Here is a 25,874-nt window from a genome sequence, read left to right on the forward strand (position 1 = left end):
GGGGTCTCACTCAGGCTGGTCTCGAACTCCTGACCTCGAGCGATCCACCCGCCTCGGCCTCCCAGAGTGCTAGGATTACAGGCGTGAGCCACCGCGCCCGGCCGGGAAAAGATATTTTTGATACATGTATTTAACAAAGGAATCACATATAAAGAACTCCTGCAAATCAACATGGAAAAAAAAAAGGCAGACAATATACCAGAAAAATGGACGCAAGATTTGAATACGAACTTTACTAAACAGCTTTCAAAACAGCCAAGAGACATATGAAAAGGTATTCAACTTCATTAGTCATCAGGCAAATGCAAATTAAAACAGCAACGAGATACCACCATTCATCTCCTAGAATGGCTAAAAGTTTTTAACTGACAATAATGAATGTTGATGAGGCTGTGTAGCAACTTGAATTTTCATACACGGCTGGTGGGAGTGTGAACTGGTACACTTTGGAACATTGGCAATACCTCCTAAAGATGAAATATGCCTATTGGGTGGCCCAGCAATTCAACAGAAATACATATGATACGTTCACCAAAGAAAAACAGAAAAATGTTCATAGTAGCACCATTCACTCAAGCCCCAGACTGAAAACAACACAGAAGTCCATCAACTGTGGAGTGCATAAAAGAGGGTATAGGCACACGATGGAATACCATGCTGCCAGGAAAATAACAGAGGATTGTTAAAGGTGCAACAGAATGGATAAATCTCAACCAACTTAATTTTGAGTGTATGAAGGCAACCATAAAAGGTTACAACAGGCTGGGCGTGGTGGCTCTCGCCTGTAATCCTAGCACTCTGGGAGTCCGAGGTGGGAGGATCGCTCGAGGTCAGGAGTTCGAGACCAGCCTGAGCAAGAGTGAGACCCCGTCTCTACTAAAAATAGAAAGAAATTATCTGGCCAACTAAAATATATATATGGAAAAAAAAATTAGCCAGGCATGGTGGCGCATGCCTGTAGTCCCAGTTACTCAGGAGGCTGAGGCAGTAGGATTGCTTAAGCCCAGGAGTGTGAGGTTGCTGTGAGCTAGGCTGACGCCATGGCACTCACTCTAGCCAGGGCAACAAAGCGACACTCTGTCTCAAAAAAAAAAAAAGAAGGTTACAACACAGCATACAACTTTATTTTTAAATGTTTAAAAACACAAAAAACTATGCTGACAGAAGTCAGAATAAGGGTTTTCTTCCTGGGGCAATGTCTGGAAAAGTGGAGGGGTGGGGGGCTTCTGAGTTGCTGGACGTGTTCTATTTCTCTATCTCACTGCTGGTTCCATAGGTCTATTTCATTTGTAAAGATGCATCAAAATATCTATTATACTTATGATTTAAGCACTCTTTATTATGTACGTTATATGTCAGTGAAAAGCTTAGTTTTTTTCAACTGTGCCCCTGTTGTATGTGTGTTTGTGTGCACAGCTGGATGCTCATTCTTCTGGCAGACAGTTGGATTCTCAGATAACAAGAAGATTCTCTCAAAAGCTGGGCATCTCTGCTAGTTAGAGTCAATGAGAACAGACCACACCAAAAATAAAACAAAATAAACAGGGGAGAGTGAGCAGCCTGAGTCTGTGTGTGTACAGGAGAGGGATTCATCGGGAGGCTAATGATTGTGCCATTACAAAATTCTGTTTGGAAGACCACTATTTAAAGTTACGCCCCATCATTTAATGTGAGATATTGGAAATGTAAATAACCTTCAGTCCAAAGTGGCTTTTAAGTCCTCTAATAATGGAAAATCCGATATCATGTAGACAGCACTACACAAAGAATAATTTTACATTATAAATTGAGGAAAATTCATCAATTCAGTTTGGCTTTAATAGCTTCCGTGTTTTACTGATATCTTCCTAAGGCTGTTATCTTGACAGCGCAGTGCACCAATTCTGGGGCCATCTGCCCACGTTGACTTTTTTATAAAATTATAACAAGATTAATTTTCCAGTTTTCCCTACACAGAGCCATATATTGCACCTAAGCTCTAATATTGATTTAAGTCAAATAAGCAGTCTTTTCTCTAACCTATTACTTCTCCTTACATTTGAATAAAATGCCTCTACTTACGTTGATATATATCTGCTCTGCCTCAACATTGTGGCAGAGACTTTGTTAATCTCTGTGCCACTGGGAGATGTTTGATTAGCAAATCTGATTCAATCAACCTAACCTTGATTAAGAAATATCATAAATAATTGTAATGGCTAACTTCAAATTATTAATAAAACATGGCAAAAATTATACAATGTTCAGAAAAATTCAGTCATTCATTCTCTCATCAAAATCTACAGAGACCTAATTCTGCGTTAGAAATTGAGCCAGGTAATGGGCTTTCAAAAATAAATCAGATGATCACAAGTAGTCCTGGCTCCCAAAGAGTTTGCAAACCAGTGGAGAGGAAGAACATGACAAAAATGGTTGTTACAACGTGATACACACTACTGCAAAGTCGCCTCCCAGTACTGAAGGCAGGGAAGAGGAAAAGCTCAACTGTGGGAGCCTCAGGGCAAATCATACAGAAGAGATGATGCTACCATGAGCCTTAAAGGGAATGAAGTACAGGAACTGGGAGGGTATCCTAGCAGTTACAGAGAGACATGGAAAAGACATGCCGTGGAGAAACTCTGAAACATTCGGTATGCCCAATGTCATGTGGGGAGCCCGGTGGAAGATGAAGTTGGGAAAGAAAGACCATGAAGGTGAGAAGCTTCCGAAGGAATTTCATCAGTAGAGTTTTGTTTTTAGAGCATGGCTCTGGCAGAGTAGTGAAGGACAGATGGGGAGAGGTCTCAGCAGGGTCTACATGAAAAAGGAGCTTAATCCAGGGATGACCAGGAAGGGCTGGATTCAAGAGACTCTGCCAAGGTAAAATCAAGGAAAATTAGCTCTGATTGAGCTCTGAATGAGGGACGTGGAAAAGTCTAGACTGACTCTGAAGTTAACAGGATTAAAATGGTGTAAGGAGTGACATGGAGAGAATTAGGAAGGAAGAAAACAGGGACTGCTAGTGTCCCAAGTGATCGCTGCAACACAGAAGCTGTGAACTGCTCTCCTCTGCCCCCTCCCCACCCACATGGGGCACTCTCAGATTTCTAGCTGGGTGATAAAATGGAAATAGGGCATACGCGGAAAAAACTGAGTATACGGGGGAACCCAGGGCTTGGAGAATATTTTTTTTTAAGTATTCACACAGGGGGCATGTGAGAAATCAAGGTAGAAATTTCAAGTAGTCAGAAATGTGAGCTTTTACCTAAGAAAAGTGATTAAGCCTAAAAACAAATTTCTAAGTCAGATCTAGAAAGAGGTTGTTGAGAAGGTGTCAAGGGCATTTTAATGAAGGATACATAATGATGAAACATAAAAGTCTATTGATCACTTTAAGGAAAAGTGACAATTTTTATTATTTTATAAGCAGTGGCCTTTAAATGGTGATGTTCACTGTCATTATTATGATTTTTAGAAGAGTGCCCAAACACTTTTGAGCTAATTTGAGAAAGGATACGAAAATAACATTATGAAGTTAAGCCATCAAGGAAAAGCATCCTCAACACCAAAAATTTTTTTAAAAGCTAGAAATTCTATATTGTCCAATAAACAAATTTCTGAACGATCCCCTTTCCTGCTCACATTAAATTAAATTACTTTTCTAATTTGAAGGGTTAATTAGCATTTAACTACTCTTGGTTTAAAATGCATTGAGATTTAAATGCTGAAATCGGTCCTAATTTTCTTTTCTTTCTTTCTTTGTTTTCCAAATTCTATGCCCAGAACTTCCCCTCTCAAATAAATAATTCCCAGCCTCAGCCGTAAGATTTAACCTCTTTCCCCTGTGTCCTCAAAGCCTTTTTCAGATACTCTATTCTGCTACTTGCCATATCCCGCATTGACGTAGAAGTACTTCTGTGTCTCCAACTCAATTTTAAGCTTCATGAGAAGAAAACAAACCACAGGTTTCTTTCCCATTTTCATGCCTCTCCTCTGAGGAGAGTACTCTCCATGCCGCCGATAAAATGCGGTGGAACTTGGGAGTAAACAGATTAACCTAGAAGCTAACCAGCATGAAAGAGAATGAATGCTTAAGGTGATTTTTAGTTTTTAAAATTTTTATTAGAACAGGAAATGATTCTGTTTGCCCAGCCGAACTATTTCTTCTCTCTCTCTCTTTCTAGTCCTTTCTATTCCTACTGACCTTCTCTAACTCCCTTAGCTTTCTTCCAAGAGGCTTCTTCAGCTTTTGGCCTCAGACTAGCGTGGCAACCAAGTCTTGGAAGGGAGAGGGAGAAAAGCTATGAAGCAGCTACCTGGGAACCTTGAATCAATAATAAGTGATCCCACCTCTCATCTCTGGCTCTCTCATTTCTGGCACTAAAGTTTCTCATCTCTGACTTGGAGACCAGTCCAAACTAACTCATATCTCCTTTCACAGATAACTGTTATTCACCAATAGCCTCTTCTGGCACTTTCTACTTTAGAAAAGTGTTTTCTCATTCATTTTCATTAATACTCCCTTATTATAAAAATGCTAAATAACCATAATCGTGCTTCTAAATTATAACCTCAGGGTGAACCTGGGACTAAAGTCTAGAGAGAATTTGATTATTCTCCCAACTAATTTCTAAAAATTAAACAAGCAAGTTGCTTCACAGTTGAACAGCTGCCTTATATCCATCTAGCTACCAAAGCAATGTTATTCCTCTGTCTCTTCTGTCTGCAGCTTGCTCAGAAAATAAAAATTCCTAAGAGGTGAACTCATCCACCTAAAAGTTACAGAGTGCTGTTCTAATCAGATCTGGAACTCTGCTTTAGTTAGGAAACCTTCCCAAATGGAAAATGGGGAAAAAAATCTCAAATGTGCCGGTGCAAAAAGGGCCAGAGAAAATAAGGAGACCATTTGTCAGCGATGATGCTCACTGGCTCTTTTTAAGTTTCTGTCCCAGGAGGCTACTCTTCTTGTCTCCCAGAATAATGACAGCCCACACCACTTATTCCAAAATGGGACTGAATTACTGAGAACTCTGATACCAGTGAATGGTGAGTGATAGAATTCTTTTCTTTAATAAAAACAGCCATTGTTCCCTTTTGCTCCTAATACGTTATTGGTCTAGTCTGACATGGGAACTGTCTATTCTTTTAATTGGATCTTTTTGGTAGTATTACAGTTAGAGAGGAATAGTCATTCATTTTAAGATTGCAAAATTTTCACCTTATACAGAAAAAAGTAATTTAGAATCCTCAGCTATCATCTCTCCATGTCCCTCATTAAATACATTTTAAATCAATTCTCTTGCTATTGTTTTTTGATGTTCAACTATTCTACAGAATGACTCCACCTCTGTTTTTGATCTGAGATGTTAATGTTTTTTTACTTTTACTGACATTATGCACACATTTGGTGCCCTGTGTTTGGTTGTAGCTTTATTCAAATGTACGCAGAATCAGTCCAGCACATTTAAGCTACAGGCAACTACTGATTAACGTCACTAAAGTCATGGGGAAAACTCCAAACTTGGGGGGCAAAGGGCCTTGGGTCACTTGCTGTGACACCTTGGAAAATAAACGGCTGCCATTTATTAAATGCCTCTGGCGTGTAGCTGACTGCAAGATACTAGACCTTTCTGCACTTTAGTCTTCCGATCTGTCAAATGGAAATATTAAGTACTATTAATACCTGCCTCTTGGTGTTTGTTCTATAAAACAAGTGATGTGATTAGAAGCATAAGGCTATTCAGATATTTTTAATTTCTACCTCTTTGCATCCTGTTCCTATACTTGCTCCTTAAGGGTCAGGGTTGATCCTTCCCTTCCTAGTCTATGGGCTCTCCCTATGGAAGCTTCTCCTTCACCTCAGCTTCAACTCAAACCTATTGGCTGGTGACCCACAGACCTACACCTGCAAGGAGAGTCTTTCTCCAGACTCATAATTCCAGCTGATCCAAGTACAGCTCCACTGGACTCCATATAGGTCCCTTTAGCTCAACATGTACAGTCTTTCTCTACTCATGGATGCACTCACGGGGAGTTAATGGCACCAACCACCTGTCTCCCTTGTTACCCAGGCCAAAATACTCAGTGTTCCCTTGTAAGGACCCCATACTCTCTTATGCCTTCCCACAGGATCTTAGGTTATATTCGGTCTCCTACATATTTCCCAAATTTGTCCTTTCCTCTCTGTCATTGTCTCAACTGTCAAAGACTGTTGAGCCCATCATGATTCCTTTCCTTATCTACTTATCTAGATTTCATACCTCCAGAAAATTCCTTTCTCATTCACAATCCACACAATCTATCATCAGCTCTATCTCCAAAATTCAAGGGCATTATCATTCCCTTCCAGGGCTTTCTGAAGCTCACAGTTGAAATTTTAGCCCTTACCACTAAGACAGCCTGATGAAATTGTTTTAAAGACACAGACCATGGGACCATCCAAACTTGGACTTGGATTGTATCCCCATCATTTATAATCTTTGCAACCATCAGCAAGTCAGTTAAGCTCTCTGATCCTCTCTTTCTTGATCTATAAAATCACTAAAACAATATCTACCTGGTAGGATTCTTTGAGAAATATGAAGATTTGTAATATATGTAAAGTGCTATAAGTAGACACCAAAAACTAATGTTATTACTTTTATTACATTTTCACTTTTCTCTCTCATTATCCTCTCTACATACCAATATGAATCTATTCAACATTCTCAGAGCAAGGCTCTGTCTCCAATAAATAAATAAATAAATAAATCCAAGCAAAAAGTATCTCCAACCAAGAATTCTATGTCTATCCAAACTAAAAATTAAATGTGAGAGTATGATGAAGACATTTTTAGACTGGCTGAGTCTCAAAAAATAATGGTCATCTCTCTAGCCATCATCTAGAAACTACTGGAGACTATATTCTGCCAAAATGGATTCAGCAAAGAAATAGGTGGACAAAAGACCCTGGAGACAGGATCTACACAGAAGAGAAACAAAAGGAATTCCCAGAATGATGGTGAAAGGTAATTTAAGACAATGTATGTGCTACAAGCCTAGAGAGCAACCTTTGCAGACTGGAACCAAAGATCTGAGGGCTCCTGTACAAGAGAAGGTTCCAAGAAAACAATTAATGACATTGATGAGCTTCATTAATTAATAGCCAGGCAGTTCTGCCCTGTGTATTTTGTAACATGGCAGCATCAACAGCTCCATGCTCCAGATCCTGCCTCTCAAGATGGCCTATACAAAAGAGATCCATTTTTGTGGTTGCTTGCTTTTTTGAGACTGAGTCTCATTCTGTTGCCCAGGCTGGAGTATAGTAGTGCAATTATGCTCACTGCAGCCTTGCACTCCTGGGGTCAGGTGATCCTCTCACCTCAGCCTTCCAAGTAGCTGGGACTACAGGAATGCACCACCACGCCTGGTTAATGTTTTTAATTTTTTTGTAGAGGTGGGGGTCTCACTAGGTCACCCAGGCTGGAGTGCAGTGGCACAATCACAGCTCACTGCAACCTCTAAATTCTGAGCTCAAGCAGTCCTCCTGCCTCAGCCTCCCCAAGTACCTGATTTCTTAAATTATTTGTCTCACTGTGTTGCCCAAACTGGTCTCAATCTCCTGGGCTCAAGCAATCCTCCCACCTTGGCCTCCCAAAGTGTTGGGATTACAGGTTTTAAGCCACTGTGCTCGGCCATTTTTGTGGTTCTTTTTAGAAAGGACTTGATTCAGCCATTAACCAAGCATGAGAGAATGCTGTGTAATCTTGCTCTGATAATTTAAAACTTAACAATTCAAATTGTACATATATGTCTATCTGCCAATGGCTGTGTGGTCTCTATATACAAATTCAACCTAGAGGAAGACAAGGTGCTAAATAAGATGTTTTTAAGAGTGGCAGTGGTTGGTGGTGTGGGAGGTGCATGTATGTGTTTGTATTTTGAGTGTAGTATGTGTGTGAGTGTGTTTGTGTGGTGTGTGTGTACGTGTGTGTGGTGTGGTATGATTAAAAAGTGTAAAGAAAGCCTACTCAGTAGAAGAGGTGCCAGACCCAAGGCAGGACCCAAGAGGTTTTCCTCACCTTGACCCTGGATCTCCTATCTTATTCTACCTTCTCTCCCACTGTCTCAAAATCTTATTAAGTTCATTTACAACCATTAAAGGAACATGAATTTAATGAGGCAGAGTAGAAAATAAACAGTGGCCTGGCCTCTTGCTATAATTCTTCAATTTACGTGAACATAGGGGCTCTCAAATGCATGCTGTCAATTTTCTTTTATTTTCCTCATCCCTAATAAACATGATTATTGGTCCCTATGTGCACACACCATCATGAATTAATGTACTGTTTGTGGATCAATGGGACAGTAGACTATAGCCCTGAAAACCACAGGATCCAGAATCACACTGGCTGGGTTTGAGTTCACGTAGGTCTACACAGGTTTCCACTGTTTGCTGCTTGCTTGACCACAGGCAAACTTAACCCTTCAGTGCTGTAGTTGCCTTATCAGTAAAATGGGAATACGGATAATAACAACACCTACTTCATAGGGATACTGTGAAGATTAATGAGATTATATACTCAAAGTCTAGTTCCTGGCACACAGCAAGCACCTAGAAAATGTTAGCTGTTCATGTTAGCTACTGATCTGATTAGAACCACACAAAAAGAAAGCGTCTCACTTAACTTTAGTCAGAAATTCCCCATGCCCCACAATCGTCAGGTAACATGTGGAAACCCTTTGTGTTTCTGAGTACCCTGATGCTTCTCAAGTTGTGTTCTAGAACAGCAGTCCCCAACCTTTTTGGCACCAGGGAATGGTTTCATGGAAGACAATTTTTCCATGGACCAGGGGTGGGAGGGATGGTTTCAGGATGATTCAAGTGCATTACATTTATTGTACAACCGAACCTCTCTGCTAATGATAATTTGTATTTGTAGCCACTCCCCAGTGCTGGCATCGCCGTCTCAGCTCCAACTCAGGTCGTCAGATATTAGATTCCCATAAGGAGGGTGCAACCTAGACCCCTCCCATGCGCAGTTTACAGTAGGGTTCACATTCCTATGAGCATCTAATGCCGCTGCTGCTCTGACAGGAGGTGGAGCTTATGCAGTGAAATGCGAGCAATGGGGAGCCGCTATAAATACACAGGACACTTCACCTGCTTGCCTGCCCTCACCTCCTGCTGTGCAGCCTGGTTCCTAACTGGCCATGGACCAGTACTAGTCCTGGGCGCAGCGGTTGGGGCCCACAGCTCTAGAGAACAAAAATCCCACCAGACATTCCTCAGTATCAGGGATCCATGGACTATTTCCATATTAGAGATTCTGAGAGATCCTGCAGCAAAGAAAATGGCTTAAGTTTTTATAATCTAACAGTTCCCAAATTTATATTTAGACATGGAACTCTCCTTACTAGAAGCATCTATTAAAAGTACATGAAACTACTGTTCATGGGACCCACTGTAGGAAATGACAGTAGTTCCCTGGGTCAGAGTCTTCACCTCAAGACCATCCAGAGGCTGCGCTCGATCCCAAAGGGCTGCGAAGCAGTGTAGGTCCCAGCCTGCCCGTCCAAGGCCTTAAGAACTGTGCTCAGTGATCTGGGTGGAGGCCTCTTGTTTCTCACACATGCAAGTACCATTCATAAAATGACCTCCCCCTTTTGTTGGCCCCTTTACCATTAAGCAACACAAGGCCTAGGAGAAAGCCAGCTACAGTCAGTCCAAGGTGACACACACATCTTCATATTTTGTAAAGTGGGCAGAGGGGGCCTGTCTCCCAGTGAAAAGAGGATTTTATTATGTCATGTTAAAGGTAATGAAATCTTTCCCAATTTCACAGAAGCAATTTGGTATTATCATCCAACTGTATAAAATAAGAATAAATGGGTAGCTTTAAACCTATGATGCTCAAAAGTACTTTACAGATAGTTTATCTTTATCTTTGTCTCCACTGTGATAGTACACAGCATGGTGATTTTCAATAAAGGTTATATCTTATTTTGAAAACAACTAGGGCAACAGAGAACAATAAAAATAGAGTTCATATATAAAATAGGCCACAGTCTTCAAAGCAGTTTCAGGATATTATGTGAATGGGGAAATGTCCCTTCCCTGTCTTGTGGTACCAAGTAGTATGTAGTAATTGTCCCAGACACACATCTAAGCAGAAATGCCTTTGTTCTCGCGTAGTGTGCTGCTACTTACCACGCGGACAAAATTGATACAGAGGACTAAGAAATGACTTATATCAGCAAGGCAAAGAATGTCGATGCTTACAACATAAAACACGTTTTGGTATCTAGGAATGGCGAATGGAGTCTGGTCATTGAAATGGAGAAGGTAAATGGCTCCTACTTCACCAAGGAAAATTTCTTGCTAAAGATATAATTATGAATATTCTTAGAAAATTTGTAAGTGTTGGGCAATTATTAACAGAACAAAGGAGAGAAAATGGAGTTACCCTGGTGATTAGCGGAGTGTGTGGTACACAGTGAGCACTCAATAAATATTTACTGAAAAATGAAAGTGGTGACCTAGGAAAGGGAGTGGGGTTCATAAGTCTAATCATGAAACACAGGGAAGGAAACTGAGACGCAGAGACGGGCTTGGGTTGTAAGAGTTTAAGTCCTAGGACATTCAAATAACTGTAAAAAAAAAAATAGGATTTGGTCATTTGATAAATAAACTAGGGGTCAGCCTCAAAAATATCCACCTTCTTCAAAGTTCCCAAATCCTGGAAAAGTGGGTCTGAAGGCTGAAGACAGACTCGGTCCCTGCCAGGGATGGATGAGAGCAGAGAAGACCCGTTATTACACCAGACTGCTAAGAGTAATACCTAACTCCTACCACCTACAAAACAGAAAGGGCTCCAATCAGTTATCCCCATTTAAAAAGGGAATATAAAATATTGAAAAATGGAAGAGGAGAAAAACAGGAAGTCCCCAGATCTCTCAGCTAAGCTTCAGGGTCTCCTGTGACACATCAACATTTTTATCACTAAAGGCAGACAGGTCAAAGCACATACACTCCCTCACTCCTGCACCCAGACCCCTACAAACAATCACAGGCACGTCCTCCTGCCTGGCTGGCTAAGAGCCAGCCATTTCCAGAAATCACTAATCATTGATAGATCTTTTGGCTCTGGGTGAACTGGTTTCTCCTCTTTCCTCCCCATTTGCAAAGCTAGGGAAATGCTGTTTGTTCTAAGGATTTGTAAATGAAGCTTATGAAATATCAGATTAAAATTTAGCATTGAGATGTTCTAAAGCATGGGTATCAGCATTGTGCCATTGCTCAGTGCTTGCAATTTGTAGCCCTTAATTTCAACTGTTACCACAATATAAGTGTAATTGACCAACATAGGCGCGCGCACACACACACACACACACACACGCACGCACACACACGCACGCACACACACGCACACATGCACACACACTTTCTCAACAAACACTAACAGAGTCCTAGACACTCTGCTGAAAGTCCATCAGTGTCCTCTGCGTGTGAATGATGGCTGAGAAGCAGCTGATACTTTAATGGACCAGGCTCCATCCAGGTTTTATGTCACCCCAGGCCTGACAGAGGAAAGAGCAAGCTGGGGAGGGAGAAGGATAATAAACCCCATGGCAAGGTCTTCCTCCTCCACCCTGTCACCCCCTATGATGAGCACCTCACAAACCCCATGGCATCAGACCCTTGCCCAACCAAGCCTCAGTCTGGGCCCTCCCTCAGATCCCAGGATGAAATGCCCAGGGTGACCCAATTTCAGGTTCAGTCTGTGGTGTGCCAGAGACTCACCAGTGGTGTGGATCCATATTTCGTCTCCAGTAAGCTACAGAAAGCTACGGACCTGACATTGGGGGCAGCAGAATTAAGGAAAGACTATGAAACTACTGGGGCCCTTGGTGGGGCAAGGAGCAAAGAGACTCTGCTTAGAGTAATGGGTATTAATGGCATCTCTGAAAAGGAAGACTACCAAGACAAACCCTGGAGCTGGGGGGGGGGGAGGTGGAAATGAAGATGAGACTGCGCCAACACAATCCTCCTGCAGAGCATCACATCAGCTAAAGAACCTCGGCCCGCCCCTCAGTGTCCCCACCCTGGAGCTCCTGGTCTGGCCCCTCCACCTCTGCATTCCTCCTCACACCCAAACCCAGTAGCATCCCTGACCTCAAGGCTCAGCCTACACCGGTAATTTGACCTAGGGCAGTTCTACATCCCTCAGCGGAAGAGTAACATGAGTTCTTGGCAATCTGAAATGGAGCTCTTCATTCATTTTCCTAGTATAAATGTTACTGCACACAGTAGGTTCTTACATGGCATCATCAGTACAATGCAATAAATTAAGATGAATTATGGCTTATGTAGAATTTTATGGGATGCTGTATGGAAAATGTAATCTGAGTACCAAAAGTACCTATTTAAAATGAATTTCTAGAATAAAATCTTCCAGAGTTTTGGAAATATCTATATAATTCAATATCACACAAACAAAAAGCATCTTCACACCCCAACCCTGGGCTACATAAAAAATAACCCCAAAGGAATTTACTGCAGAGGCCTCAGCCCTACATCAGCTGTAAAAAGAATGCTTCTCTCACCATGCTTCTCTGTACAATGAACAAAGTACGTAAGAGGGCAGGATATGAAAAGAATCCTTTTCTAAAAAGGGCTAGTATTGTACTCCACTCAAACTGAGATACACATCTTCCTGGTATTCAGCCAGCCTTTAATTTTTCAATCTCTCAGTACTGAAGTAGATAGCAAAGTATGCATTCTGAAACTAACTTTTATTAATAAATAGAATTTGATTTCCACAACAAACCTTCAAGAAATTAATAAAACCTCTTGCTGTACTAGAATTTTGTTGCACAATATGTCATTCCAATAAGTGGATCATCAAGGCGTGAAAAAATGCTGGTCTTACAAATTTTTATCACACTAGTACTTGATGTAATATTATAAAATCTGACCCATAGCCCACAGTACACATTGTCATTGAGTTGAGAAGTTGTGATCAACGATGAAATAGGAAACCTGTATTTCCCTGTCATAAGGTGAGTGTGGTGACAAGAGACACCAATGAATCATAAATCTTACCTCGGTTTATTAAACAAAACCAGTGCGCCACTTTGTGAATGCATCTTGGTGCCTTCTTGCATACTTTCTTCCTGTATGAGATACCCCTTAGAGGGTGAGTCTTGGGAGAGCACATTTTCCTGATGTGCTTCCAGTTTTATCGTCAGAGTCTCCTGTGACTGGGAACCATGCAAGTGCCTGAACTGGTTCATGGCTGATCCAAAGAATCTCAAATTTCAGTGTCCTGTGACTCTCCGGATGGATTGCAGTAATGCTTCATGTTTGGGGCAATGAAGGCGAACCACGTGCAGGTTGTAGCTATTAGGAAATTCAAGAGCATGACTGCTCAAGGGCAGTCACCCAACAAGGTCATAACATTCAGACATCCTTCTGCCGGCACTGCACCTGCTCCCAGTCAGTCATCAGGAGTGGAAATATCACAAGTTCCTTGGGAACTATCACAAAATGACATGGGGAATAAGCCTGAAACTGCATCAAGAAGGAAACTGGCCCATGTGTGTGTGAGCACAACCATGTCCGCTCATGCACGTGGAAAAAGAACCACGTCCTTCCAAAGACGGCCCTCATTTCTGCTTACATTTCAATACTTTGCCTTTTAATAGTACTTATAATTACCAATACAACATAAATCATTGTCATAGAGACCAAGCTGTTAATACATTCTCTGCAGCCTTTCCAATGTTTCTAAGGAGCCCTAAATTCACTATATTGTGTTCCAAGGGTTCTAAATGCACTAAATATTTTCACATACCAAATATTAATAATACCAGTGAATATCACCAATCGTCCAAAATGCTATTTCAAAACAACCGTCACTACTGTTTTGATCGTAGTCGAGAATTCAGCTAGTTACTAGCATCTAAAACATATCTCAAGGCACTGCAACTCAAGTGGAAAGTGTAACAAAAACACGTGGTGGCCAGTTAAGCTGGTATTTAAATGCAGCACTAAAAATGCATTTCACACCCAGCTTCATCAATCACCAACCAATCTTACTTTGCATCTTGGCTACCAAAAGAAAATGGGATTTGTTTCCCTGAAGAAATATGTCAATGCTGTGTTTGAATTATTAAGCATTACTATTACAGAGAGAAACAGAGTCAAAGGGGGGAAAAAAAGAAAGAAAAAAAAGGAAAAGGAAATAAAATTAGACCCAGGTTGCCATCTACAGACTGATAACAGCACTGCTCATTCATACAGCAAGTGATACCCGAACATCAGTAAATATCAGCAATAAAAAAGGACAAAATGTGTAGATATTAAATACAATCTTAATTATAAAAAAGTCAAGATAGCCCTTGACGTCTCTTTTTTCTAATTAAGATGAGAACAATATATAGATAAAGAACAGTAGATCAAACATTTGCACAATTTAACATATGCTGGAAAATAATTATAAATATTCACCCCAATCCTAAAATTTAACTTTAAAATAAAACTGAATAGCTTATGTAACATTAGATTTAAAACATATTTTCAGTAGAAAAATCTATGTAGATTTTGTCTCTAAAACCAAATTCTTGCATTTTTTAATTATCTTGAGTCGTCACACCCTTCACTTTGATTTTGCTTCAAAGCCTTATTGTTTTTACCTTTCTAAAGAATAAGAGACCCCTTGAGACATGAGTATCCAAAAACACATGCTTGGCTCTGATTACTAAAATAGATGACATTAAAGTAAAAAAGAAACTTCAGCAATAAATGAATATGAAGTCTGAATTAAGGAGTAACTCAAAAAGAGAATTTTGATATTATACTCTGGAAAATTTTGATAGCCAAAGACATCTGCAGGGAGATCCATTAAGAAGAAATAGCTCAATTTTCAATAGTATGGATTTGAGCTAATATGCTTACACTTATCAAGGGACAGTTTAATCCAGTGAACTGCATAAAATCTTTTTCCATTTTTCCTGAATAAAGTTGCTTTTGGAAGCCATGATTCATATTCCAGGTTATATACTCTTTCTATCAAGACAAAAAGATAAAAATGCTTCATCTAAATTCTTAAATATGCATCTGGATCAGTGGTACAAGCCTCTTACTGAGGGAAAAAAAAATTCAGTCCCTAAAACTTTCATTTAAAAGGCAACCAGAAGTTGTTTCACGTAACAATGAGATCCAGCAATTTAAAAACCTATAATCTGCACATTATAAAACCACATTGGAAAAGATACACATAAAATGGGCAATTATCTAAAACAACTGCAGTATTCTCTAAAGACAAGGAAAGAACAGCTGAGGGCTTTTTACCTTCTCCTAGCATTTTTAAAATGACTTGCTTCAATGTTAAATATGTTTCTGTTATTTTTATGCCCACAGACACAACTGTTGTTGAAAACCATTTGTGAATTTCTACAAAAGCAAAAATACCAACTATCCAACTTTTTAACAAAGGTTACTTTTCTTTGAACGAGGGATATGTTGACATAGCCTTTTATGTTCCCAAGTTTCTACAAATGAGATAACCTGAAAGGACGGTCATTCCCTTTCTTCCAAGGGATGTCTATTAAATCCAAAGACTTTTAAAAAATATACTTGAAGTAGAAATTGGAATTTCTGTAAACTGATAAGAGCCTCACAGAAACGATGCAAATAACCTCTTATAAAGCCCTTTAATCAAAAATAGTTGATGAAAAGTTTAAAATGGGTCCTTTTGTTTAGTGGGTTTTAAAGTATCATAGACTTAACTATTTTTTACCTTCCATCATTCATTCATTCAGCATCTATTAAATGCCTCTCATCTATCATACCCATGCCAGTTATTTGAGATAAAAAAAAAAATTTGTAAGACATAGCCCAAGGCTTTGGGGGCTTCACAATCTAGTATGTATTAATTAAAATAAAGTCTCTCTTCTTTTTAATGTTGGAGATATGGCATGTTCTTCCAGGCCACCTTCTTTTATTTGGTGCCTATCACCTAAGGAGAACTTAATGAACATTGGCTGACTATTTCACCCCGGCCCCCTTGTCTCCTGGTCACTGAAAAGGATCGTACAAATTTAAAGATAAGCAAGACTTTAAAAATAAATCTTAATGTGAACCCATAGTTTGCAGATGGATAAGGAGACCCAAAAAAGTTAAGTGAGTTGCCCCAAGGTCAACAGCAGAACTGGGACAAGAACCTAGGACTCCTGATTTCCAGCTAATTTCCATCATTGAAATGTTTGATGATTTAGACCCCTTCCACTCCTTCTCTGTGGATTTGATTCATCCATTTAGCCTGTTCTTTTAACCTACTCTCACACACCTTTCTTCTGACTCTTTAATCACCTGTGCAGCTTCCTCTAAACCCTCACAGGAGTTCATGCTGTCTCCTTAGCTGTGAAGCCCACATTAGCTGTAATTCTAATGTGACTCTTCATATCCACTCTGAAATAAGCTGGAGCTCCCAGGTGGAAGAAGGAGCTCTGCCCGCAAATCTGAAACCTGATCCCACCCATCCTCTCCGCGGACACCTTCCCATCCCACTGGTGGGGTGTGAGGGTGGATCCCAGGGTAGGAGGAGGGAGAGTCACTGCAGTGGTCTGCTTCCCAGCCAAGCTTCCCTGCCCGCAGCATCACTCGCCTCTGAGAACATGCTTGGAATGAAACCAAAACCCAATCCTCTCCACAAAAACCTAGTGTGGAAGTTCACAATTTTCATTGCATATTCCTTAGTTCACCACGCTTATGTCTCATACTAATGAAATCTTGAACTAACGTAAATTTAAATTTTTTATTTTATACCATTTCTCACCTGGTAGGGCAAGATAAAACCACCTAACTAATTTTGGTGCATATGTTATTGTTTACTGGTAAAGTTTTGTGTGTGTTTAGTGTTCTCTTGGATAGCAGTAAAATTAACAAAACGTCTTTTCAGGAAAGGTGATCTGTGAATCATAATGAGTGAGGACAAGTGTTACAGACATGCGAACGAGACAGACCGATAGAAAGAGTAGTTGGTAAAAATGTTAATCAAACACTCTCAGTAGGGGCAGAGGGTGGCAAATTTTACCTTTTATATAAGACCATGACAAAAAATATTTGATCTCAAAACAAGTGCACTCATAACACAACAACTAATCACAAATAGAAACTGAGCATGAAAAACAGTGGCATCTCTCATACACAAAAAGTCTTCTTCGAAAACTCTCATATATGACAATAAGCAGTATCTTCTGTAGGTCCAGCATAAAAAACAGATCTATTCAAGAATTAAAATTGTATCACAGTCTTAAGATGATGATCATTAGTAATAGCAACATAATAGTAATAACAAACTTACCACTATTTGGAATTGCTTGTTGAGAACTCTTTAACTTTACATTTTGTTTCACTTTTGTCTGTTTTTCTGAATTTGCTTCTTCTTTTTTCCCTTTCCTCTTGAGGGGCTGAGGAGATGAGTTGTCGCTGGATCCAACAGTTGACTTAGATTGGCGATCATTTCCCTAAATGGCAAAAGGCCCTTTTATTGGCTAATGAATTCCCAAGGGATTCCCAGTAAATACATGTCAGTAACTAAAGAAAGGTACTAAACAGGCAGGGCCGGGGGATGTATCACACTGATTCTGCGACTGTCCATCTTAACACCCACGTTAACTCCAAATTTATTTTTCTAGAGGCAGAAGAAGGGTCTAGCAGACGAAGGAGAATAAAAACAATAGCTAACAATGGTTGGGTATTTAATATGCAGCAGGTGTTCTATAAAACTGTATTTCACTCAACCCTCAGGCTAGCCCTGTGAGACAGGTACCGTTACCACCGCGCTGTATACAGGAGCAAGGGAGGCTTAGAGGGTAAGTCCCACAGCCATTCAGGAGCAGACAGCAGCCTCTGGAACCACTGTAAATCCACCGCCTTCCCTGCCCTCTCACTCCTGCACCTTTCCGAAGAATGCGCAGGTGTCTACTGGATGAGGAATGGTGAGTGCCCCGAGTTTGATCAGTTAATCTAGGAATGCTTTCGTACCTATTACTGGATGTCCCTGTGAAGGAATGGATATCATCATACAAGTAGACATACCCCGTGCTTGTAGAAATCCTCCAACATTAAGGTCTTAGAGACCTCCATGGTCTCCAAGAGCCGCACGCAGCCACAGCAGCTCAGGACCCTTCATTTCCGAGGGTGCTGCACAGCGTGCTTGCTCCCTATCCATGCAAGGCAGCCACGGGCAATCATGCCTTCAGTGGCTGCCTCTGGTCCCCACATGCCTCTCACAACGAACACCTTGCAGCTGCCAAAAGTGGGCTCCTAAGTACGAGAGTGAGGTTGAGTTTTGGTGTCACTGCCCCAGTACAGCTCCTGGGTAGCCACGTGATAGCCCCTACAGGGGTGGCTGCTGCCAGGAACAGCTGTGCTGATACTCAGCTGCTGCTTGGCCACTGCTACCGCAAGACACTCCCTCTTCCTAAGGCAGTCTTAGCTCTCAGATGCTCAGGTGCTAAACTTACCTGAGAGGTAAGTGAGGCTGCAGGTAGCGGAAAGAATGTACATTTTAGAGACCCAAAATACCTAGTTCAGCTACTGCTCTGCCACTAACCATCCATGGGAACATAGGCTAACTCCTAATTTCTTTAAGCCTCAGTTTTCTCATCATTTGAATGGGATCAATGCACCTGCCTTTAGATGTATCATAAGGATGAAATGGGAAAGTGTATAACAGGACTAATACAGTGCCTGACATATAGTGTTTGCTTAATAAGTATCAGAGTGCTTTCTCCAAGAGCAGAGTTAATGTCTTTTTCTTTAAAATTGTATCAAATGCACACCATATTAGATGTAATCTCTATGCAACATCTGTACTATGCTACTGTCTGAAAATAAATGCAGTAATATTAAACAAACAAATCTGCCTAGAAAACTATTATAACTGTTCATTTTAAACATTTACATATTCAGTCATCCGGAAGCATCTAAATGGTTTTAGCCATCACCCAATTAGGAATAGAAAGATTCACAGCCTTACAAATGAAGTTATTTATGCTATTTTATCATAGCCTACAAGAAAATGAATTATGCATAGATTTATTAACAGTATGAAAACTTGTCCAAATCTATAACACTTTTTGTGTAATTTAATTACCTATTCCAACTGCAATTTAAACATACAGTTTCCATTTAATTATTGCAGTAACTGCAACCAGAGGTTTTTCCTTTTCTTTTCTCCACTGATTCTTTCTTAAGAATATTAAGTTCTGCCATACACTGTCTGGCAAAGGAAATAGATATGATTATAGTGGGGATTCCAAAACCATCAGCCAAGTCTCATATTCCAGTTTATTTTCAAGGGAGTTTTTTCACCCCAAGATTTTAAAATTGTAAAAGCTTTGAATAAAAGGAGCAACCCTTCACAAGCAGTTAGCAAGCCTACTAGACTGTTCAGAGATGCTGCTGAACTTGCTAGGACTAGAATGAAACCAAATGAATGAGAAATTCTAGAGTTCAGCAAGATCATTTTTTCCAGCTCGTTGGGAAAGGATTCCTCACAAAAGGAGTATAACAAGAGAGAAGGATCATCCCCACTCCAGAGTGCCTATGGATTAATATAATTTTAAAAATGTCCTTTCTTGTTGAATATACAGGAAAGTTCTGACATATCACATTTCTGACAAGGGCACTTGAAAGGGTAATTTTGGAGCATTAAGGAAAACTTGATTCAAATAACTACACAGCACATATATTTGGCAATTGACACTCACTCATATATTCAATTACCCAATAATAACTAATCTCCAGGCAGTTTGTGAGTAAAAAGTAAACTAAACTAAGAGGAAAAATAATAATTGCTTTGTAATTAGATAATTGAAAAATAGGTTGGGTGTGATGGCTCACACCTGTAACCTCAGCACTTTGGGAGGCCAAGGTGGGAGGATTTCTTGAAGCCAAGAGTTCAAGGCCAGCCTGAGCAACACAGCAAGACCCCTGTCTCTATAAAAAAAAAATATATAGAAAAATTAGCCAGGCATGGTGGTGTGCACCTCTAGTCCCAGCTACTCAGGAGGCTGAGGCAGGAGGATCACTGGAGACTAGGAGTTTGAGGTTGCAGTGAGCTAAGTACTCCAGCCTGGGCAACCGAGCAAGACTCTGTCTCAAAAAAAAAAAAAAAAAAATGAAATTAGTTTACATGCTTTTCCTTTTAAAAAAGAAAAATGTGTGCTTTTCTTTTTAAAAAAGAAAGAAAGGCTGATTCATCTAAAGTGTTAATAATATCAAAATAGCCAGGCATGGTGGCATGCACCTATAATCTTAGCTACTCAGGAAGCTGTGGCAGGAGGATTGCTTGAGCTCAAGAGTTCAAGACTAGCCTGGGCAACACAGAAAGACCCTGTCTCTTAAAAAAATGAAAATAAATTACATAATGTAAATTGTATAATATAGATTATATACTTACATAATTTATATACTTGTTTTACATAATTATATGGATTATATATGGTTAGTGACAAAGAGGGAAAGATGAAGGGATCATCTTTTTTTTTCCCAAGGCTTCCACACATGACTTGTAACTTGAATAAGTGGACAGATAGTCATTGCTATTTGCAGGGCATAGGAGACAGGGGAGTTCTGCCATCTCATACAGCTATGTCAGTACACAGAACAATAGAATTGAGTACCTTTTATGTGTTATATGCACATTAACACAAGTATTTACCACATTTATGGATAAGTATTATTTTCACCATTTTATATATAAAGAATTAACTTTCTCAAGGTCTGATTTTCTTACTACACTAAAGCTTTCTAATGCCCGAGGCACCAGAAACATCTATTATATAGTTTGGTTCCCTGAAACAGACATTCCAGAAGTAGCAAATTACGGCTTTATCTCATAGGGGAAGGAATCAAGAAGCAGCCTAATTTTACAGCTTCTACAAAGAAACTAGCCCCCGTGCCATGCTTCAACCACTGTCTGCCTCTTGCCTCACGTGCATTTCAGCCTCTCCAACAAGAAGAGCAAACCTCTGGCTCAAAGAAAGGAAACACAGCCCTTAATCACTCCTCACTCTACCAAGATCGGGATTTTTGTCAACAGTTCCCTAAGCTTTTTCCAACAGGAGCTAACTAATTCAGGTTTCTTTCATTACCCTAATAAGCCCATTTCCAGCCCCCATGAAAATGTGCCAGAAACATACAGACCACGGAAATACCAAGTTTACAGTAATTTTGTGGGAGCCTTGCCTAACTGAGCGGCCATCACAATGTGTGTATTTCAGCCGTGCACCCGTGAAACGCCATGAGCAGGGCCCAGATGGAGACTCCAGCTGACTTTTCTCCCATTTGCATACCCGGTGATGGCAAGAGGGAGAAGCCCTTTTACCCACACTGGACTCAGTTTCCCCCATGGCAAAATGGAGTTCTGGGAGTATGAGGAAATTATCTTAATATGTTTACAACTTGCTTCACAGCGACTTCGTAATAATTGGATAATCATACAGTTTTTTTTAATCAAAACCTTAAAAGTCATAATATTTGATCCTATAAACTACTAATCACAAGATGCATTGGCTAAATGGTTATAAGGACACAAAACATCATTTAGTCTTTAACTTTCAAATATTTCTCTAATTTTATATCTTTTCCACTAGAGGGTGCTTTCATTCTACGTGGTGTCACCTGGAAGCTAGAAGGCAGCCTTCCACTGGTAGGTTTATTTTTTGAGCTCAGTAGAACTTAAGGTAACTCACTTATATCTTCCTTTCGTTTTCAAGGCCAGAATCACAACTTAAAATTATTCTCAACTTGCTAATGTCTGTGATTCTGCCCACAGTGAGCCTACAGAAGTGGTTGCTGCTGGCACTGTCCTGCTCTGCACAAGCCATTCCCCTGGCTATTCAGAAAGGGTCTGCTCGTCCCCCAGAGGCCCTGGCTACCCACCCCTGCCCCCACAGGGTGAGGCTGTGCTGCCTCGCTGATGCTGCAGCAGGGGTCCCTGTGCAGACTACGCAGCTTTCTCTCACTCATGTTTCTTTTTCTTCCAGTTCTATCAGGCCCCCACCCACACTCCCTTCTTTGTACAGTAGAACAATTCCTAGAAAGCTGTGTGGGAAAAACAAATTTCTAAAACTCTAGTTCTGTGTTCCCTTTGATTTGCATCACGAGTTCAGGACACTTTCCCGGTGGATCAGGCAGTAGTTTCTGAAGCTGGAAACTAAGCCCTCCCCACACAGCCCCTTCACTCACACCCCCTCCTCTCCATCCCGGGCAGCTAATGATCTATAAAATTCAGGCATTCTCCAGGGAATCAATTAATTAATGGAAAGGAGTAAATTAATCCTTTTGTTAAAAATCAAGCTTGTGACTTTAGATTTACCAGCATAGGATGTCATCTCTGTGCAGCTCACTGCCAGGCATTTGCACACCCCCTAAGCAGGTACAGTGAGAACCCGTCAGGCACCAGCCACAGTGCCAGGGCTTATTCTTCTCTGCTCAGATGTAACCTCCTAAAAGAGCCCTCCCAGATCACCCAGCTGAAATAACTCCCTTTCTCACTTTCTCTTCCCATATCTTGATATATTTTTCTTCAAGCTTATCCCTGATTGCTATCAAATATATTGTGTATGTGTCTATCTCTTCCTCTAGAATGTAACTTCCGTGCATTTAGTATTTTGGAATATGTGGACATAGAAGAACCAAAACAGTGCCCAGGACATAATATGCACTCAATAAATAGGTGTTGGATGAATGAACCAATCAACAACAACATACTCGAAGAAGATTCTAACAGACACTCTCCTCCCTGCGGCCACCTATCCAAATCACCTGCATCACATACCTGGACTGCAGCCATCCCACTGTCTCCTGCTTCTATTCTTGCCCTAACCCACTCTTCTATAGATCCCACAGCCGGGATGATCTTTTCAAAATGTAAATCAAACGACATCATTTCCTCCTTAAAACCCTCCAGTGGTGCCCCACTGAGAAATAAAATCCAAACTCCCTGCATGGCCTGCACGGTTGGGCCCTGCCTGCCTCTCCAGTCTCAGCTCCGACCACCCGGGCCTTCTTTCTGCCCTCCTCATGGGCCAGGCTCTTTACTAAGGGCGTGTGTGACTTCCTTTGCTCTGCCTCGGGTGCTCCTTCCCCACCCCCAGCCCCCCCTCAGCCCTGCATAACTGGCTCCTTTACATCATCACGGTTTCAGTCTCAGAGAGTTTTACACAAATGTGTGCCCTGCCACATTTTACTTTCCCCACAGCACTTACCACCATCTGACATTATTGCATATTTGTTTACAATTCGATTGTCTGTCTAATCCCACTCTTCCCGCCACTTGTTTACAATTCGATTGTCTGTCTAATCCCACTCTTCCCGCCACCTGCACACACGCACACACACACACACACACACACACACACACACGCACAAGAACAAAAACTCCAGGAGATCCGGGTCCTTCTCTGTCTATTCACCACTGCGCACTTACTTGGTGCCTAGACGAGTTCCTGGCACTCAGTAAGTGCTCAATAAAGACACACTGAGTGGATGAATATAGAGCATTGTGGCAACACTGTGGAAAGAGGGACAAACTCTGTTATTTTATTTTTCTAAGTCATAACATGAAAATATGTTTGATAACTTTGAGTCTCCGCTTAAAGCTGACTTTTCAAGGAGGCCACTCCTGACACACCTATCTAAATTTGTTCTCCTTTTATTGTCTCTCACAGCACTCTGTACTTTTCTTTAATTTTTATCATACTTTCTAATTATATATTGATTTGTTTAACCTTTGTTCCTCAAGTAAACCATGAGCATCAGAGTATCAAGCCTTTTTGCTTATCGCTGTCTCCCGGGGGCTCAGTACCATGCCAGACACAAGGAAAGTCCAATCATCTAGATGAATCAGCATTCACAGCACAGATTCTAAAAATCTTCCAAACAAGCAGGCGAGAAAGAAAACTGCATATGTGTACTAGCACATGCATTTTAAAGCAGGAAACTCATGACACATTTTTAATGAAAAATTTAGATTTCCAAATTTCAGAATAGTAAACACATAATTCCAAAGTTCAGTAATTGTGAATGCAAAGAGTTGAGTCATGATCTTGGTTCTGACATTGACCTTCCCTGTGACCTGAGGTCAGTTATTCAATTATACCGGGTCTCTGTTTAACCATCATCCCTCCAGCTATAGTGTGAGAATCAACAGGCTAATATTTGCATGGTATGCAGGAGGAATTCTGCTACAACGTCCTTAGGAAAAACAAGAGAACAAAATACAATTTCCAAGCCCTCAATTCATGGGTTTTCTTTAGCTTAATAGTGGCTGAAATGTATTTTCCACCTACTGAAATATTCTGCTCACTCCTCTCCCTCCACACACCTGTGAAGGTGGGTTGCCTCAAGCCTGGGCCCCCCCCCCATGGTTCTCACTGCACAGTAGGTCTCTCTCTCTCTCTCTCTTTCTCTCTGCTACCTCTCGCCTCGTCTCTCACTCGACGGCACCCAGGAGGCCTGCTCCGTGCTAGGGGCACCACAGTGACGCTACCTCTGCTCTTTGACTAAGATGGTTACATGGATGGTCAAATCTACAACTTTAGCCCTGATGTATTCATCAGGCCTCAAGTGTTGCCATTTACAACTGCTTGATGCACAGTTTCAACTACATTTCCTAATAATACCTCTGACTTAACATATTAAGCAGGTCCTTATTACCTCTGACTGCCCTCTTATTGGCCATAGAACTACCATTTTCTCAGACATCCAGGCTCAAAAACCTGCACTTATCTTCGGCTCCTACCTCTCTGTTAACCCCATGTATCCAATCACCACCTCCTGCCACCTCCCTAGCATAGGCTCTTATCACTTTATACCAAGGCGATTGCAACTGCTTCATAGCCGACAACCTATCTATGGCCTATCACTGTGTGAAGTCTTTCTCCACATAAAAGATCTGCCATTCCTAAAATGGACTGGGATGAACATTTTCACCTTTCAGTAGCCATCACGGGCTGCCGTCTACTCAAGGATAAAGACTAGACTTTTCATTCTGGTGTTCGAGGTCGTATAAGAACTGCCAGCACCTACCATTTCAGGCACTTCACCCTCCACGCTACGATGGACCAAGACCCTCTGTTCCGGGCAGCCCAAGGGACTCACTGTCCCTGGAGGTCAGGTGCAGGAGCTCCACGCGGGCCACACAGGCCAGGAGCCTTTGCATGTGTTACTTCTACTCTTTGCACTTCCTGGTCCTCATTTCCTTTTTAAATGCAGATCACAAAGGTACCTGCCTTAAGGGATTAGGATTAAATAAATCTTTCCTGTAAAGAGCTTGGCAAAGTATTGAGCCTCGAGTGTTCACTACGTATCAACCAGCGCAATTATTTCTCCACATGCCTGTGTCTGCTCCCTTCCTCGCTGTCCCTTTCATCGGAAATCCCTTTCCCTTTATCTACCTTGACTTGAACCTTAAAGAGTTTTCAAAGGCACAGCTCAAATTCAACTTGCGCTGTGAACTCCTGCCGTTTACATTGATTCCTTAGCTCTCTCTGACATTTACTAATCTTACCACAGATAAGGTTTCAGCTTTAGCTTGTGTGTTACCTGTTCGAGCTATCTTCTTGATTTCAATTAGACTGTAAGTTGCTTGAGGCCAACAGCTCTGCCAAAAATAGTACTAGAGTCTAAATGAATCAGTGGTTAATAAATGTCTTTGTTATGCTGAATTCAGTACTACTCATCCACACAAATTACTTTTCTTTTTTCCAAGAATTTCACATGATATAACCAAAAAAAGGTGGGGGGAGGGAAATCTAAATCATTAGGAGACAGTATCATTGCCCAGCAATCACTTATTTTACAAAACACCAAAATAAGAGTGTCATTTAGTTAGCTC

At 40.9% G+C, this 25,874-nt stretch overlaps 1 protein-coding gene across 6 annotated transcripts in view; it reads right to left on the minus strand.

Annotated features, from left to right (window-relative positions):
• DCDC2 (doublecortin domain containing 2) overlaps positions 1-25,874 on the minus strand; it is a 151,735-nt gene that overhangs the window by 74,183 nt on the left and 51,678 nt on the right. For 5 of the 6 annotated variants that reach the window (XM_045551884.1, XM_045551886.1, XM_045551883.1 and 2 more), the window contains 2 exons: positions 23,466-23,549; positions 17,328-17,490 (listed from right to left, as the gene is read on the minus strand). In XM_045551884.1, coding sequence (XP_045407840.1) covers positions 17,328-17,490; positions 23,466-23,549 — 247 coding nt within the window. The remainder of the gene's footprint in view (positions 1-17,327; positions 17,491-23,465; positions 23,550-25,874) is intronic. The other variant, XM_045551887.1, reaches the window with a different exon arrangement.

This window comes from Lemur catta, chromosome 5 (genome assembly GCF_020740605.2).
Source record: "Lemur catta isolate mLemCat1 chromosome 5, mLemCat1.pri, whole genome shotgun sequence".
NCBI lineage: Eukaryota > Metazoa > Chordata > Mammalia > Primates > Lemuridae > Lemur > Lemur catta.